Genomic DNA, 19,429 nt, shown 5'->3' on the forward strand with positions numbered 1-19,429 from the left:
AGTTACTGCTCTTCATGGGAGCGAAGAGGAAACTTCCCTGGACAACCTAAGGGCTCTTTGTCTAATGAAATGTCACAGATGTAAAGCATACCGTGAGATGCCTAGGTTTTTAAGCACCAAAGGAGAGCCGCGAACGAGTTGTAATACCTGTCGAAGAGAAGACCCCATGGACCTTGTTCCCGAAAAAATCTACTTCATGGGTTGGCTTCCATTTGTTGCAGACAAGCAAGCGTTTATTGCAAGGGAGCAGGGGCGTAATTTACAGTCATCGACGGAGCTGCAGTATCCTATCGAATGCTGTTATGCAAGCGATCAGCCTGTGCACCCGGATAACCGCTTAGAGTTTATAAAAAAAGTTAAATCTGTCGTTGAAAACGTTGAAGGGTTCCGATATGTTTCGCACAAGAAAGGTGTGAAGACACATGCCTATATATGATGTCAGAGAAGCCATAATGCAGAGGCCAAACGGTGCAAGGTAAGTTCAAGATTACATGACTGTGGTGGCAGGTTGTCTATTTCGTATGACCGAGGTTTAACTCTCAACCTTACGGTGAAGCATACTTTGCTGCACGAAAGGGCCCAGAACAAGCATGTATTATCTGAACAGGAGAAGCAATTTGTTTTACAGCAGGCACGGCAGGATAGTACTCCGTTTCTTATTTGCTCCAACTTGCGGGCGTCTGAACATGTGTTTATTCAGTACCCTCAGGTGTACTAACTGTGGTTGGACCAGATGACATCACAATTTCGAAAGGCTGTCGACCCTAAAGAATCTGTGTTACTGTATGCTCAAGAGAGCAAGACGTTCGATGTTTTCTTTCACGAACGCTCGCCGTTTGCTGTCGGTGTCAAAACCGGCATGGCAGATATGCTCTGTCAAGAACACAATAGAGTTGAAGGATTTATTGATTCCACGTACAAGACTAATTCATCATCATGGGAACTTTTTGTTGTGATCCGGGCAGTGCTGGGTGCTGGCTTTCCGCTCGCTTACTTTTTTGTTGAGTCCGGCAGTGTTTCATCGTCAGAAAACGTGCGGAGAAAGGACACAATATATGAATGTTTCCGAGGATTGTTCGACTCGTTGGTGGCGTTTCGACCTACCTTCTTCTCTTCAGATAAGGATTCTGGTCAACTGTATGCCATCAAACGGGTGTATAAAATAGACCCGTCTTTGTGCCTCTGGCATCTTAAAAGAGCCATCAAGCAGAAGATTGGAGGTCTACGCAGAGATAAGAAGACTAAAATCTCCCAGGAGCGAGAGACAAAGTTACTTGAGTTGATCAGTCTCCAGTTTAACCGCCATCCTTTTTTCGACCCCGAATTCTCTACAGTTTTCTCTGAACAGCAAGCACGGGAAGAAATAGATCTCTTTTTTTGTCCAGAGGGTGAGGAGACGCTTAAAGCGTACTTGATCAAGAATTGGTACGACGGAAATATGTTTTATTGCTGGGGAAGGCGACTTGCGTCGTGCATCCCCCTCACCAAAACGACAATGTTGTGCGAGTCGCATTTCTCAGTTTTAAAGCGCCTTTATCTTTTGCCATACAACCGGCCAAGACCAGATTTACTACTGTACGTCATAGAGACGAAGCTCATGACCAAGTTTAACTCAGACTACCAATTGATGATGAATGGACGAAAGAAACCAAGCTGGTGGCGGGCGTTTGTGCAGGAATGGAAAAAGGCAACATCAACTCCCATAAAAGAGATTTACAATGTGGATAAGGTTAAATGGACTTGTTCATTCCCTGCATACTTACAAAATCCGTTTCTAATGTGCAAACACCTTGTTCAAGGCATGGAATTGCCGTTGTATCGTGAATTGATTAGGGGTCGTCAGTCGCCTTTCATTAAGTCACGGAGAGACGAAAACAGATTAGTTCCCCTGTTCGAAGGACCACTCACTCATTCAAAGCGACGGAAGGCCAATGAAGGGCTCTCAACTGTCGCTTCTGCGCAGATCGAAGCGGCATCAGGATCCAACTTTATCAGCCAAGTTTTCTTCTAGGACTCGAGAGAGTCAGTTTTGAACAATGCCGGGGAAGCCGCACAGGAGTCAATCGATAACCTCTCCTGGATGATAGAACATGTAAGGAAATTGTCAAACTTAACAAGTGGAAGCCGCCAGCTGTTGTACATTAACGGCACAGTCCTTCGGACTATAAAAAACTACAGACAGGACATCGAGCAGGATGCAAACATGCGAAAAACTCTGACCACTTGGTCCAAAGCGAACACTCTGTTCCAGCGTTAGCCAAAATAAAGCGACCCTTCAAACCTTCAAATCCATGGTAGACTAATTCACTGGTTCCCCCAAGTCCACATCTTGGCTCTTGTATGTCACTGGCCTCCCACACGTACCCTCAACGATCTGTTCCCTTAATTGAGAAGACGTCGCCTTCACAAGCCATCCACGGCTACCGTGGAGGAGGCGCGCCAACAGCAGCAGATCAGCTGTCAAATCTGTGCGCCGAGGTGCGCGCGGTGGGGATCAAGGCGGTGGGCGCTGGTGGCGAAGGCGAAGAAGAAGGCGACGCCGGTGAAGCAGGCATGCGAACAGGCGGGGTAGAATGAGAAGGGGACCTAGAGCGAGGAGCTGAGGCAAATCGGGGACAGAGCGACCCGGAGCGTGGAGGGGCTATAGAGGCCTCACGCAATGGAGAGCGATGCGGGGGTGAGGCAAAGCGAGGTGGTCGGGAGTGGGGAGGCGTTTGAGGCAATGAAGGGAGATGCGGGGAGGCGCCGGGGGAATGCATGGTGGGGGCGGTGCGGGAGAAGCTTGGGCGGGAGCAGTCAGGCGCTGAGGCAATGCCGGGAGGGGGCGATGCGGGTGAAGCGCCGCGGGCGGTGTCGATGCGGGAGAGCGATGGAATGCAGGGTCTGGGAATTCCGTGGCGTTGTGTGCCGCCGTCGTCCAGTCGGGGCGATTGGGTGGCCCAGGACCAGCGGGACCGCCCCCACAGAGCCCCGCAGAGCGCGCCGTGTCGTATGATGCGAGTAAATCACTTGACCGCATACCGCTGGCGGAAATGTGTCTAGTGGATAAATACGTAAAGGTATAAACTGGGTCGCGATCTTCACCACAACGCGAGACTGCAGTCTGCAAGCAAGCTCGCAGGGATCACGCACATATGTGAATTTGCTGCTCTCCTTGAAACCGGATGTCATATCACTACCAAGCCGGTTGCCCTGTTTGCCAAGCTCTCATACTGGTGAAATTTTGTCTTGTCCATTATGAGTTGTTTGTAAGGCGAGTACAGTAGTGAGGGTGACATCAGTGTGCGTTTTGGCATTTTCTAGTGTTGAGCTCAATTCGGCCAGCATCAAAGATTGGTTGGTCTGTTTGGTCACATTCTTAGGCATATGACAATCCTCTGCCAACGATGCGTCCCGCTCAAATTTTATATGGTCGTCAAGGAGGACTGCGAGTGATCATATTTGAATGAACTAACTCAGCAATTGTTCCCTACTGTCTTCACAAAGAAGGTCTCACCTCTATGAAAGAATGGCGATAAAGATATTTGTACTGTTCACGTTGTTTTGACAAGAGTCTTTTGCTGCGCTGGAAATCAACAAATATGTCTTCAGAGTACAGTGCAGAGGTGCTGTACGATGTAGCTGTGTTGCTGGTGATAGAAAAGTGTCTCGACTTGTTATCCACGCTAGGGCCCACAGAAGACATATTCCTGTCATCGTCCTTCTACGACAAGCAGGATGTACTCGGCCATGAAGCTGAGCTCGTTTGGATGTAATTTTTAATTAAAGAAATCAGGCTTATTGTACTTGATCACCTGCTATGAGGCTATGACAAGAATCTTGACAGGTACTTGCTTTACGGAATGTGAACAAGTTATGACAAAGCACAAGACCTAGAAGAAATACAGCAAAATCCTTTGCTCTGACGGAGCACGACAAAAACAAAATTTGAAGTCTGAAGAGGATGTCTCTTCTCCAAGCTCATATCGAAACCTCGAGTTGGCGGCTCAACTTACTGTCACCTCGGAATATGCGCAGCACAATAGATTGATGTTCATTGCAAAGAACACTGTTCAAACCTCAGCATCGCATCAAAAAAATTCGACCCTTCAAACTGAACCTGCTGAAGCCGGGAAGTGTTAGCATGAAGCGTGCCACAAATATCTATATAAGGCGGGGTTTCCTTCAGGCCCAGACCCCTTTCACTCTCTCCATCGCTCCAACCACCAACGTGCTGATACCTCAAGTCTCACCCCTGCTCAGTGCACACCATGAATACCGCTACACTTTTCGTCCTTCTGGCTTTGGCTACCGTATGCCTTGCCGCCGAGTTCGGCTCCAATCCTACTTTGGAGCAGGATAGCCGGTCGGCTTATTACGAGGACTACTACAAGCCCCCGCCGAAGCACCGCAAGCCGCCTCACAGGCCTCGTCACAAGCCTCCTCACAAGCCGCCTCACAGGCCTCGTCACAAGCCTCCTCACAAGCCGCCTCACAGGCCTCCTTACAAGCCTCCTCACAAGCCGCCTCACAAGCCGCCGCCGTGCCCTTGCAAGTGCTTTACTGGACATAAAATCAGCGTCGCCGCCAGGCAGTGTGGGCGCAAGAGCGTTTCGCACGGTTGCTATCTTCAGGAGTGTTACGACGGCTACTACCCTGGGAAGACGTGCTGTGACTACTATCATCCGCCGCCGACGAAGCCGCCCACGACGACAACGACCAAGAAGCCTTGCCCGTGCAAATGCACGTACGAGCATTTGGCTGAGAAGGCGTGCAAGCACCTGTACTACTGTCATATCTTCAAGTGCGGCACCCCTTACTACTCGTACAGGATGCAAGCCGCCGAGAGGGGCTATCGTGGCTACTCTCAGAAATATGAATGTTGCGATAGTCATTAAGTCCTTTCGCTCTCAGAAATGAGAGACGTCACCAATAGAGGAGTCCGATTTGAGCTCCATTGACGCCGACTCCGACCTTGGCGAATTTACGAATTTTACTCCCTTTGCCCCTAGTTGTTCAGGAAAGGTTTGATTCATGTGAATGAGACGTCGGAGCCCACAACATGAGCGTCCATATTGTAGTTTTTCTGATAAATAAAACGACATTTGTGCATTCATGTTCAGAATCAATTATTGGTGAAAAACTGTCGAAGCGCGGTGCGACATCGGCGAGAATACAAATGTAAAAGTCGTGAACAAAGCCATGACCTGTCCACATACTCTATTTTTCAAGTTAAGAATTTTCCGATACGAACTGAACAATCATAAGGCATGCTGTCTGATAGATAGCCCTTCATCGGCAGGAGAGCACCTGGCTTACGCTGTACTGTGCTAACGAAGATGAGACTAACTGTTCACAGGTACGGGACGACTCACATGAGTCGTCCCGTACCTGTCAGAAATTGTCCGGGAACACAAACTGAGAGCAAAATGCCCGGAACATGTCCAGATGCACAGGAGGCAGAAAATAAGGACAACAAAACTTCAATAGTCGCGATTGTTTCCGTCACAGTACATCAGGATTTGGAGACGAGAGATGAGCGGAAAAGGGGCAGTCAAGTATGTTTCGGCTTCCGTCCATCACACGAGATGATAGTATTGACATTCGCGTTGCAGTACCGAAATAGTATAACACTATGAGGCTAATATGCAACAAGTCGAGGTAAAATACTGCACTATACCTGTCACACCCTGACGCAACAAGGAAGCTGCACAAGCGTTCGGGAGTGGGAGGATCCATGTGTGGGAAGCATTATTAGCCGTGAAAATGGGCAACAAGGAAGACCAACAAGGAAGACACAGGGGGATGTATTTGCATTGTTGCTAACTTTGCTCGGCATATAAATTTTTAAATGTTTGAAGGCAGCTTTTACATGTGCTGTACAGTATCTATCGCCGTTGTTTTTTGTGACAAGGCCAACTGCTTTGAAATGAATCGGACGCGACGAGATCGTCGGAGGGCCAATCTGAGAAGTTGGAGCCCATCTCCCACTTTGCACTGCAGGCCTCTGTGACCGCTCTCGAGCTGAGACGGCAAAATATATGTACAGCCACTATTCGAAAGACGGGAAGAAAAAAAGATCGAGGAAGCACTATATAACTATCTTTGCAGAACAATGGACTAGAGACTATATCTACTCACAGTTATGTTAGCGCTTAAGACCGTTCGCAAATAACAATATTTACTGTATTGATGCCTCATCTTGGGCCTCCTGCGAAGTCAGATTCTGAGACCATCACGCAAGCGAAGAGGAAGCGCCATTGGTTCACGCACATGTCGGATTAGCGGGTTTACGATTGATTCATACTGCAACGAGCGTAGAAACTTGTCTCGTACATACTGCAACGAGCGTAGAAACTTGTCTCGTAACTCCCTGACGGTTCCCGGCCCACTACAGTACTAGTGTCTAGACGACCGGCAATTTGCCTCATATGAGGTCAGGCTTGGCCTCATATGAGGCCGGTTTTTTTTTGCAAAAATGTATACATTAAATCAAATTTTTATAAAATCAGTTTAGACACCATTTCTTTAACCAATATTCCCTCGGTAATAGCTTCCTGCAAAACATCGGGATAGCAGTTATGAGTACACAGAAATACTAAGAATCTAATATAGTTTCAACATCGGATGATATTTTAAACAGGCGTTTTGGTTTCGAAGATATCAACAAAAAACGTTTTGATGTTCATTAAAAAAGCTTCTTCTTTAGGTATTCTCAAAAAGCCCGGAAAGGACGTGCAGATCTCACCAAGCTCCACCCTTCCAAAGCGCAGAAGTCAACTGCGGTGGCGAGAGTATCTTTTTCCATTTTTGTTCAGCTAGCACAAGTCGAGAAAAATTAAGTTGAAAAGTGACCTCATATGAGGCCATTTGTCACCTAGACACTAGTACGGTTAACCAATAAACTATGAATGTACAGTAGTGAGGCTTATCCAGAACATGGCTGTACGTGTCCGTACACTTTTAGGATGTTTGCCGGACAACACAAGCACTTTGATGAAACTGAAACCTACGAAAGCGCTTAGTGACGAAGCCCTGGCGCAAATATTTAACTTTCTCGGAAATGTGTATCACCGGTATGACTAGCATCTAGTCTCGTCTCCTCTACTGTGCAACAGTACAAGTGTGGTACAATACATTACTCCAAATGAAGGGCTGCCAGACTGATACGTTCTTGATGGCGGCAAGCTAATGGGAAATGGTAGTTTGGTATGCGTCTCGCGGTGCAAGGCCATGGCGACGCTCGAAGGTGTATTTCACTTTTCCCTCCTCGACCTCTTGGACCTGGGCAGTTTGCAATCCGAAGGGGATGCTGTACAGTACTTCATTGTACCAAAAGAAACAATGTTTCTTTTGGCTCAATGTCATTGAGAAGACCGTTTCCGTATCGAGACCTGTTTCCAGTGGTCCCTTTCGGATCAAAGACAATCTCAGGGCCCAGCCCAATTTCTTTCTATTTTTCTCCAAAAGAGTTTTCAAGTGTCATGTATCTAGTCTATCACTATTTATCATGTTCATTACCTATTGCAGTGTTGGACACGACAAGTAGAGTGTAACAACGGCGCGCACACCCTCAGGACTGTCCTAGCGTAGTGTCCAGCCAGCCAAGCGTTATCATACCAAGGCAATCTGCGATTTTTATTTCTTTTCAGCTTTGATGGCCACGGTTTCTATTTTTCTTTGGTAGGTTGGCCCATTTTAACATTTTTCTACAGTTAGAACGAAATAGAAAGCCCTCAACGCAATGTTTCTACACAACTGGTATAAATTAGATTAAAGAAAATCCCGTACTGTAGCGCGACCTTTTCTTTTGAACACCTTCATGTGCGTCAACGAGTTGGTTTTCGCTAGAATCGACAAACAAGTGCTATACCTGTAGTGATGCCTTTCTGGTTTCAAAAGAAACAAAAGTGAAATCGCTCATGGGTTGTTCAGAAAAAATAAAATAACTATTGTCCTCATACGAGGACTATCGGTCCGATAGACACGAGCCAGAGCAGATTGCAAACGTGATCACCAAATGATTCATGGAAATAGGGCATTAGTAGAAGATCAATGTAGCGATTATCAGTAAATAGATTTCTAGAATTATTTTGTCGGATATGAGCCGCAGTTTGAATTGCTTAGTCCACTGTATGTGCCCTGCATATATATGGTATCAGACGGAAGTACAGTAACATGTCTTTTCGCGTTACGCCATCCTCCAAATAGGTGGCTGTCAAAAATGCGGTCGTTTAACAAAAGCGAACTCCAGGATGGCGTAATTGGTCAGTATCTCCCGACAGCGCAACCAATACCGATTTACCGTATGCTGTTTAATGGAAGGAGGAAAAAGAGATTGAGAAATGGTCCCCGCAAACCCACAGATGGGAAAGAGCGAAGCGATTATTCACACTACCTTCAAAGGTAAAGCATTCTGGCCGCGTCCTAGTTTTGGAAAAATCAAGGTGACCATCCACTCATGTTTCCAGAATCTATTTTTATTTCTAGAAATTTTGGGACGAGGAATACGTCCAAGGCCGCTAAAAGGGTTTCTGCATTTTTAAAATGAGGGGCTGGGAATTCTGTTTGATGGCTGCGTGTCACATTTCGAGCTTTTCCTTAACACCGTTCCCTGCTATTTTAAAATACTTCTATGCACGCAATGCCTTTATGCGTTACACTGACTACGGCAAAACTGTACTTTTTATAATTGTTTCCACAAGAGCGAAAATTCACCTAACGATCTCATACAGTGACTTTCACCGGTCAGCATCAAGCTTATAAGACAAGAGGCTTACTTTTAAGCAATATTAATATATTAGGTTCATCAGAATAGCGATACAAGGGGCTTGTTGGGCTCGTCCAAATTGTATAAATACCTCATCGCGACGCTGTTCTATTACAGCGTAAGCTTCCAAAATATCTGATCCAGAATATCAAATAACGCCTCGAATTTGCCAAGTCAAAACGTATCATTTTGAACTCCGCAAGGCAATATCGCTTTGAGCTTGCAAATCCAAAATGAACCAAGAAATCTTCTATGAAGTCAGTTATTGGGCGACTCCGAAAAACATAAAAACACATTTTGTGTATGCGCAAATCCGCCGATTTTGATTGAGTCGGAGGTGTTTGTGCATACACAAACCGCCGATTTGCTCTTCGTTCCCCTCCCGATGTAATTGTTTGTGCACAGACACAAACGCACATCCGCACCCACCTATACCACCCTATATCATACCATGTGCTCAAATATTTCTCTGCGATCTGTCCGATCAACCCATCCCACCCCTCGGCAACCTCATTCCTATTTCGATCTGGCCTCCCTCCACACTTTCCCTCCGTCGTGTCAGCCGCTGTCCAACCCCGCAGCCCAACGTCTACATGGCTCATGTTGCCGACTCCGACGAGGAGCCGGCACCCGATATTTGTCCCCAAGCCGGTGGCTCTTTCGTCAGTATCATAGGATAGGGCGTGAAGGGGGTACCGCAATCCGTCCGCCGGCGTGCTGACACCTCACTGAGGGTGAATTGGCATTAAATGTGTCTTACACAAATTTTTGTTCACATGCATTTCCGTGCCAAGGCACAAAATACGACACACATACACAAGGAAATTTGTGTGTACACAATTTATGTTTTCGGAGTCGCCCATTACATGAAGTTAATTCTTCGCACTAAAACAAAGTATCCGCCAATGCTGGCTACTGCGCATCAGATAATTGACACCAAAAAGTTGTGAACAGGAGGGCGATGGCAGAATTAAATTTATCAAATCGTCTCTTGCCGTCATTGCCACCCGGTGTAACGTGGAGATGAAAATCAGCGGCAATGAAGGTGAAGGTGAGTGTGCCGTCTGCCTAGAGAAGGTTTCCAAATTTCCATCCCATTGCGTTATTTGCGGGCACAGGCTCCACAAGCAGTGCATAGAGAAGTATTTACAATCTCAGCCATATCCATTCGTTAAGTGCCCAATCTGTCGGACCATTTTAGATAGATATGACCTTTATGAAGGCTATTGTGACGTCTCGAAAGTTGAGAAGTCTCGGGAAGCGTGGGAGAAATGTGAGAAAAGGTTAGCGCGTCTTCATAAGGCCGTAAGAAACACAGAGAGATGGATTGAGACTATGGACGTGTTCTGCGACCGTGCCTTGGAGGAACCGGCAAGGGATGTTTGCTCTCATGTGATAGAGAGACTATTTCTAAACCCATGGTACTCGCTTTGTGAGAGCTTCATCAAATTCGTCCAGGAATTTGCTCTGAACAGGGGCATCAGGATGGGATTGGAAAAGGATGAGGCAATGGATAGTATTACTGACATATCGTCGGGCACAGTAATTCTTAACCAGTGATGTCAATTGTAAAGGCACACTCGCGGTGTGCAGCATTCATATGTTGCATTACAGAAGCCTTACACGTGTATGACTGGTGTCTTCTGTACACTTACCTTCGTAGTTTACAGTGCTGCCGACTGTTGGCCTCGATTAATTCCGTCGGTCACATGAGTGCAACCGTATCAAAGGTCGCGACCGGTTCGTTGACCGTTAGTGAAACATTATCAGCAAGGTTCACGGCTATGTTTCGGTATATAGATATTGAGTCCTCTACCTCCTAGACGGATTGGGTCAAGAACGAATCAGTAAACAAGTGCATTTTATTGCTAACCTTGGCGGAGCTCTCCTGTGCGAGCGTCCGCGCTTTTCGTTCTCACCGACTCGCGTTTCTATTCAAGGAACGGCGTAGGCTCCCGAGCGCCTACTGTCAGAGTCAGCATCACAAGGAAGCTCAGAGGAGTTTTCCGACATTCCGGAATTAAAGAGAACTTCATCATTAAGAGCTGAAGAAGTCAAGAAAACGCCGAACCGAGCTACATAGTACATGTAGAATATGCCACCCAAGCAGAGATTGACGGCGCAGCCACGAGAAGGCGCACGATCGATGGCTTCTGCAGAAGGGGTTCCAACCCCCAGCTCGCGAGCGCCGAATCAAACTCCATTTGGAGATATTTTGTTGAGCAATGCGCAACAAGAAAGTCTGTACAACCTCTTCGTAGGATATTCTACCCAAACGCCTGTTCCACAAGGCCACAACTTACTTACCCAAATTAGGGAAGACATGGAACCAAGAGAACTTGTTCATCCGAATATTGCAGTTAATTACGAAATCTATAAAAAGATTCGTACTTTCCTTAATGTGAATGGAGTGGAGACCCCTGAGACGAGTGAGTCTGGAAGACTCATTGTCAGTCGCCTCATTTGCAGTATTTGGCATATGTCTGAATATGAAGAGGAGAGAAATGCCTCGATTGCACAATTTAAGGCGATTAAGCGTGGAGAATTTCCGCATTCCCACTCTGCTGTTGTTGATCCAAATGTAGTGACTTATCAACCAGCAATTCCTTCCCAGATTCAAGACTCAAATACTGTAGTGGAAGGTGGGAGAACACGCTTTCAGAATGTCACCTCACATTCCAACGCAGGCAGTGCTGCAAAGGGCATGAGTACAGCATATTCGAATGAGAAACAGCGTTTCCATGGGAAAGGTGATGAAGACTGGCTTACGAAGCTAAGTCGATATCAGTTTATGTGTGAGCAGAACAGTGTCACGGGCCAGGAAAAGGTTAAGTACCTTCACTACTTCCTCGATGGGGCCGCCTTACAATTCTTTATTAACGAGATTGAAGGTAAGGTGCAAAACTATGGAGAGGTGATCAGATATTTTCACGATCGATATGCTTCAGCAGCGAAACAGAACTACATTTCCAATCGTCTGAGTGAATTACACATCTCCCAGTTCGAAAACGAGGAGGAATCTTCTGAGGGCAAGGCATTCAGGAGAACTGTAGACGAAATTGACAGGCTGACGCCAATGTCCCACCCCGAGGACAAGACAGATCGCGCCAAGTTGCTTCATTTACAAGCCGCGGTTGTCGGCAGAGATTGGGCCAAGACTGTTTTATCAAATGTGTCCGCTAGTGATTTGAAATACCACAACTTGATAGAACGCCTTGAATATGCCCTACAACAGGCCAACCGTCACGATGAAGCGTCAAAAATATTGTCCACAGGGGGAAGCAACCGCTTGCGCACAAGTCGCTGGAAAAACGTCAACTTCGCAGGGCAAGGACGATACGGAAATGAACCACTGGGCAGAGCGTCTATCATTCCCCGCCACGGCGCTGGGCGAAGCAGCGTAAGAAGCCCCCAGAACCGACACAATTGGAGAGGCACTAACACTTCAGACTCCCCACACCGTTCCGCGATGACGTGTCACAATTGTGGGCAAGCGGGGTGTCGTTGGTACAAGTGTAAACATCCACTCGATATGGATCGTGTAGTTCGCAATCGCCTGAAGAACGTTCACCGATCTCCAGTGAATGTTCATATCAACGAGGTTGTGGATGACCTGGCCCAGGAAATGAGGGAGTGTATACTGAATACAAACTACTCGCAGGATGAAACCTGCGATATGGACCAACAGACGGGCGCGTTGATGACGGAACTCGAAGAAAACGCAGCAGAAGAGTTCAAGGTCAACCACAACACTACAGAAGTATCAGAGAGCCTAGTGCAAGACTTTGGGAAATGTCCTGATCAGGAAAGGCAGATTGATGACCAGGGTTTTTGAGTCGGGGCTTGAATTGCCGTCTCGTCCCGCTCATTAGGCACAAGAAACCACCTGACCACATCCTTTCCTCCTTGAAGCCGAGATATACTAAACGTCATTTGCAGAAATGCCGATTTGTCGGTGGAACGCGAATACCACCACAGAACTCAAGCCCTTTCTTCTCCGCTCGCATATTCAAAAATGTTCTTAAGGTCAACAGCTCGAATTCAAATCTGCAGTACAATGCACACACATTCGTGGGTGCATGTGTGGACACGGGTGCACAGAAGTCAGTCTGTGGCCTTTCTCAGGCAAAGGCGTACTGTCGAGAAAAACGTATTCCGTTCCGTTTACAAACCTCACCGTTCTCTTACAAGTTCGGAGATGGTGTCAAAACAAGTTTGGGAAGACTCAACGTAAGAATTCCTATTTCAGAAAGTTGTTTTATTCCATGTTCAATCGACGTGGTTGACGCAGATGTCCCTCTTCTGTTGGGCTTAGACTTTCTCGATCGGCACGGCTTGATAGCAGATAATGTAGAAAATGTGCTCATTAGCAAAGACGGAGGATGGAAGCTACCCATAACCAGAACGCATGGACATCTTTTCGTTCGATGGGATACTAAGAAAATTTTGTACAGTCGTATGGAACTAGAACGACTTCATCTCCATTTCTTTCATCCTTCTGCGCAAAAGCTACTTTCTCTATTGAAGCGTGGGACACCAGATAGGATACAGCCAGACACATCTCGTCTAATTCAAGAAATAGTTGACAAGTGTCAAGGATGCAAGCGATTCGGCACGAGGCCGTACAGATTTCGAGTTAGTCTTCCAAACGACGAGGTAATTTTTAACCATGAAGTTTCTATAGACTTGTTCTGGCTTTCCGGCAACCCTGTGCTCCATATTGTGGACACTCATACCGGATATCAGAATATTGGCTTGCCCAAGTCGTTGTCTGCGCAACACGTTTGGGACGCATTCTTAGAAGCATGGGTCACTGTCTACGTTGGCTATCCAAATCGCATTAGAGCAGACCAGGGATCCGTTTTCACGTCCAAGCTTTGGGGAGACGTCACCGCGCTTCACGGTATAAATCTACAGCTGTCTGGAGTGGAGAGTCATAACTCCATTGGGATCGGGGAGAGGTATCACGCCCCTATCAGAAGAATTTTTCGAATTATTCGTTCACAATATCCCCGCTTAGATCCTGAAATATCGTTACGCTTGGCGGTCAAAGCAGCTAACGACACGTTAGGACCGAATGGGCAGGTGCCCTCGAAGCTGGTTTATGGAGTCGATCCGGCCTTTCCGGTGGTAAACGCCAGTCTACCTCAACAGAGAGAAAGAATGGCCGCACTTGAAACTGCTAGGCGCGAGATGGCAACAATAACTGCCGAACGACGAATTAGAGAAGCGCTTCGCGCAAAACTTCCACCTGCTACGCGGTATGATATCAAACCAGGAGACGATGTGTTAGTGTTTCGAGAAAAACCCGGTGAATGGCTGGGACCATACCGCGTTTCGAAGATATTTGAGAAGGAAGTATACCTGCACTATGAAGGGAAGGAGAAACATTTCCATCTTTCACAAGTAATTCCGATGCCACAGGTGCAAGGGGATAGAGAAATCAAGCGGCTTGTAGAGGGAATGGGCCAATTCCGCTCGAGTTGCGTTCCTGGCATCCTCGTCACTGAGGTTCTTCATCCATCTGACAAGAGGGCGACATCTGGAATGTTCGATGTGGCCAAAGCGAAGGAACTCGCAGGCCTTGCAGAAAGAGGAGTATACAGAGTTGTGTTCAAAGAAGATGTACCATCTGGAGCAAATATACTTGGGGGACGTTTCGTACTAGCAATCAAGAATGTCGAAACAAACGAGGAGTCTTACAAGGCACGTTTTGTTGTACAGGGCCATAGAGACACCGAAAAGAATATTTTAGTCCACAACAGCACTAATGTTCGCCAAAGTTCTATACGGCTACTCGTGGCTTTGGCAGCAATTTTTGGTTTCAACATTTGGTCGCAGGATGTGTCCCAGGCGTATCTGCAGAGCGCGGATAGACTCATGCGGGACGTATATGTCAGACCAACGAAAGAGTTCAATTTGTCCTCTGGTCAACTGCTGCAACTTTTAAAACCGTTGTACGGTCTCTCTGATTCAGGGGACTACTGGCATCATACCTTCTCAAATCATCTCAAGAACGACCTCCACATGTCCTCCACTACTGGAGATCTTTCCTTGTTCTTCAAAGTCGTACACGGGAAATTACATGGTATGACAGGGTCATATGTGGACGACACTGTAGGGGCCGGAGACGCCACGTTCGAGGATGATTCGAAGTTAACGTCGCAGAAATTTCAGTCAAAGAAAAGAGAGACGGGCAATATTCGCTTTGCAGGGATCCAAATTGACACTGTCCCAAATGGATACCTCATGCATCAAGAAAACTTCGCCAGGAAGATATCATCTTTGTCGAAGGACAGTACGTTTTCGGGATTTAGATCTAAACGTCACGAACTGGCTTGGATTACACACACAAGGCCTGATGTGGCCGCAGCAGTAAATCTCATGGCACAAGTAAGCGAGAAAGATTTCAACCCGTCACACGTAAAGGCAATCAACTGTATTATCGATCGCATTCGTGCGAAACCCAGGAGGGGCATACTTCAACAACGGCTTGATAAAGACAGTATCTCAGTCCGCGTCTTCACAGATTCTTCCTTCGCCAACACACCTTCGCTCCGGTCTCAACTCGGCTTCATAGTCTTCCTATGCGACAAGTTTGGACGTTGCAATATTTTGCACTTCTCTTCGTATAAAAGCAAGCGTGTTACGAGATCTGTGATGGGGGCTGAAACGTTGGCGTTCGCGGATGGCTTCGACTTTGCGTACTTAATCAGACATGACTTGGAAAAAATGTTTGGAAAGAAACTCCCACTATCAATGTTCACTGATAGCGACAGTTTATTTAAAACAATCGTCAAGTCCACAACGACTACCGAAAAACGCCTTATGATTGACATCCAATCCGCGCGGGAATCTTATGCTTCCCAAGAAATAAGCGATGTTGGATGGATCAGATCTGAGGACAACCCCGCCGATGCACTCACCAAGCCAGCTCCTTGTAGCGCCTTAGAACAAATCATGGAAACCGGAAGACTTGACGTGCCTGTGCAACAATGGATTGTGCGGACGCCAGTATCGAAGGATGTTCGCGCTTGATGGGCACAACTTCCATCTCAAGAAAACCCCCGAGTGTCAATTGTAAAGGCACACTCGCGGTGTGCAGCATTCATATGTTGCATTACAGAAGCCTTACACGTGTATGACTGGTGTCTTCTGTACACTTACCTTCGTAGTTTACAGTGCTGCCGACTGTTGGCCTCGATTAATTCCGTCGGTCACATGAGTGCAACCGTATCAAAGGTCGCGACCGGTTCGTTGACCGTTAGTGAAACATTATCAGCAAGGTTCACGGCTATGTTTCGGTATATAGATATTGAGTCCTCTACCTCCTAGACGGATTGGGTCAAGAACGAATCAGTAAACAAGTGCATTTTATTGCTAACCTTGGCGGAGCTCTCCTGTGCGAGCGTCCGCGCTTTTCGTTCTCACCGACTCGCGTTTCTATTCAAGGAACGGCGTAGGCTCCCGAGCGCCTACTGTCAGAGTCAGCATCACAAGGAAGCTCAGAGGAGTTTTCCGACAAGTGATATTATTCTAACCAGATTTGTTATTATTATTATTGTGAACTTCAACTTACGATAAATACGGCAAATTCCCTTGGGCTATATCTCCGAAAGCTTTGAGCTTAAACCGTTTTCGCCTCCATATTTAAATTTCCAGCCTCAATGTTGACCGGGAGCTGTCCCGCCCAAATCAGAGGACCACAGGACAAAATCTTGCCACCACATTAGACGCATGGATCCATTCATGTGACATCCAAGTAACCTCCAGCGACTCGAAGCCATCATGAAGCACACGCAAGGATTCCGCCACCTTTAAAAGGCGATGAAAGATTCAAGACTCAGAACCGCAAAACATGCTGTCAAGCATGTTTTGCGGTTCTGAGTCTTGCAATTTTCCCTTCGCGCGGCCGCCCGGCTGTTCGACGTTCCATGGTCGACATTTCGTCTTTACTATCACAACGCCATCCCTTCGCTGATCGGACCGGGACACCCCAATTACCTCACAGCACAAGAAAAAAGCATTATCGTGAATTCAGCCATCGAATTCGCTCAAAATGGCACCTCTCTTTCATGAGAATCTCTGAAGGATTTAATACAACACTTTTACCAACATCTTCCTGTACACCGTCAGGCATCATACCCTTCAAGGACCTGTGTCCCAGCGATGGCTTTCTGCCCGGGGTTTTTAAGCGACATGAGCAGATCTTCTTAAGACGGAGGTGTAACTTGGAACACGATAGATCAATTGCCATGTCCGTATACAACATGGCGTAGCACTTTGCCCGTCTGAGCCAGGTTTATCAGGAATACGGAATCACGCATGGCTCCCAGATTTTCAATCTAGATGAGTCTGGGTTTTCTACGAGAACTGCACACAGAGCCCGGGCAAAGGCTGTCGGGGAGAAAAAGGGAAGGTCAAACGCAAGAGAGATGAAGTTGTCAAAGAATGCCGACCATGTTGCTGTTATGCCCATTGTATCAGCAGAAGGCCGAGTGTGTAACCCGGTTGCGATCTTACCCGGAAAGTGTTCTAAGTGGAGGCTACGTCCCGATGGGACCCGAAAAAAACCAGCATGCCTTTTGCCGAAAAATGCTCGTGTGGCATACCAATATCCCGCTGGTATGGACATGCAGATTTTTAATACGTTTGCGGAGTGGTTTGTGACAGCGACGACAGAGCTGCGGTCACGGCACCGCAATACTGTTTTGACGCTTGACGGATACGGGGCTCGCAAGTCCTTCAAAGCCTTGCAGCTTTTGAAGAACAATAATGTAGTCGTTATAGCCTTGCTTGCTCATACCAGCTATCGGACCCAGGTGTTGGACTACTCTATCTTATCCCCATTCAAGACGTATCTTCGAAATGCTCTATATGACAGGGTACTTACCTCTGCAGGAAGTATCCGCAACGATATTTATACATTATGCGATTTGGTGCATGACGCGTATGAGCGAGCCTTAACCTACAGTAATATTGTTAGTGGGTTTCTTGTCTGCAGATTGTAGTGCCCGAGGCGCAAGCGCCCCGTCCCAGAAGTCATCAAGTTGGCTGACATAACTAATATCGGTGATCATCCATCTCGAGAGGCAGCTTTCCAATCTTTCCCCCAGTTAACAGAAAGTTTTACCAAAACTCGTAACCTACTTCGCTCCGATGAGCCTGTCGCCGAGAATGGAACGCTCAATACGAAAGGTGGTTCCTTATTGACGAGTCAGGATGTGTTGAATCACTTAGAATCTTGAGCTACTGCTAAGGAAACTGCAGCTGCGGAGAAAGCTGCTCGTGAATTTTCAGCCTGGCGACGCCGCTTGGAACGAGAGTTTGAGGCAAAAGAGCGAGCCCGTGCTCGCCGCGGTGCTGAACAAGCACGCATTTAGCATGTGACTTGGATTTTGTTGCGCGGTTGTAGCATATCCCCCTCCCTAAATTAGATTTAGATTAGATTTATGACAGTACAGCCCGAGCTCTACAGTACCTCAGTGCGCGCGCACACGTGTACCCCACGTGTACGGGGGCGCGCGCGCACACACGTGTACAACACGTGTGCTGCCAGCCCCGACGGCTGACAGCACTACAGTGCAGGCCGACCTGCACTACTGTAATGTTATGATAGGTGACCCTGTACATTAAATATGAGCGGACCGCCGGCGGTGGAGGACCACAAGCACGGACTTGTCAAGGATCCTTCACCTTGTTCCGCCCGCTTACTTTTAGGTACTTCCGTCCGTTTTACCTAGGACTAGCACCGCGCGCGGGTTGAGGACGCGCGTAGCACGCCCACGAGCCGGCTCCGCCTCCGCCCGTCGGTACTGGATCATCACCCAGTACCGCTCCGGGGCGTCGAGGCGTAGAACCGCTCGCCCGTGCGCGCGTCCTCCCCGATTCCGCTCTATCACCGCTACCTCGAGCCCGTGCTCGGTACCGTGGGTGGGCCGTGCTCCTGTCTTCCCGCCGATCGGGGTCTTTCCGAACTGTCAGTACTCACCCCCCTCGTCGTTGGGGGTGATTATACTACAGTGGTCTCCCGACCTAGAAGACTCTCACGATCGAACCGAGAAGACTATCGTTTACTGCCGCGTCCGTACGCGTCGAGATGAGTGGCGAATATCCCACCTCGATTCGCTCGGAGCCCGCCGATGTGCGAGAGGCCGCGCTCCGCGTCCGAGTCGGCGACGGCGACGCTGGTCCCCGAGACCGCGAACCGTCGCCCGACTTCTCCGAAGGACGCGCTCGCGCGATGTACGATCGCATCGCGGAGTATATCGAAGATGTCCGAACATCCCTCCGTATGGACGTCTCCGACAGCGTCTACGCCCGCTGTATGGATGAGTTGCGCTCCCTCCGCGAAGGAAGGTTTGAGCGCGTAACTCAGTCCTTGGAGAACCTGCGCGCTCTCTTCGACCAGCTACAGTCCCGTTTGGTACTGGTCGAAGAGGCGCGCATCGATTCCCCCGCCGTGGACGTTGCGGGTCGACCTGCGAGTGCAAACTCCGGGGTCCGACGCGACCCGCAACCCTTCCCATCAGCCGAACAGATGGGAGCGTTCGCGCACATGGCGGCGGAGCTCAACTCAACGCGCCGCCGTGCCCGTGAGATGGAACAGACCTCGGCCGAGAGGCCACCCGGAGCCCCCTCGAGTGGGCCCGGTGCCACTGTTCCTTCGGGCGCATCCGG

At 48.0% G+C, this 19,429-nt stretch overlaps 3 protein-coding genes; 1 reads left to right on the top strand and 2 right to left on the bottom strand.

The window, feature by feature from the left end:
• Nucleotides 1-4,238: 4,238 nt before the first annotated feature.
• Nucleotides 4,239-5,020, bottom strand: CHC_T00002669001 (hypothetical protein). XM_005713921.1 is given in 2 exon segments: nucleotides 4,239-4,874; nucleotides 4,875-5,020. 1 exon segment carries the CDS (start codon nucleotides 4,872-4,874, stop codon nucleotides 4,239-4,241), a length of 636 nt encoding a protein of 211 aa, XP_005713978.1. The 5' UTR covers nucleotides 4,875-5,020.
• A 21-nt stretch (nucleotides 5,021-5,041) lies between these two features.
• Nucleotides 5,042-5,164, top strand: CHC_T00002670001 (hypothetical protein). Its single transcript, XM_005713922.1, has one exon. The coding sequence runs from the start codon at nucleotides 5,042-5,044 to the stop codon at nucleotides 5,162-5,164; it is 123 nt and encodes a 40-aa protein (XP_005713979.1).
• A 4,310-nt stretch (nucleotides 5,165-9,474) lies between these two features.
• On the bottom strand, nucleotides 9,475-9,612 carry CHC_T00002671001 (hypothetical protein). Its single transcript, XM_005713923.1, has one exon. The coding sequence runs from the start codon at nucleotides 9,610-9,612 to the stop codon at nucleotides 9,475-9,477; it is 138 nt and encodes a 45-aa protein (XP_005713980.1).
• Nucleotides 9,613-19,429: the final 9,817 nt, after the last annotated feature.

Source organism: Chondrus crispus, genomic scaffold (genome assembly GCF_000350225.1).
Source record: "Chondrus crispus Stackhouse genomic scaffold, scaffold_15, whole genome shotgun sequence".
NCBI lineage: Eukaryota > Rhodophyta > Florideophyceae > Gigartinales > Gigartinaceae > Chondrus > Chondrus crispus.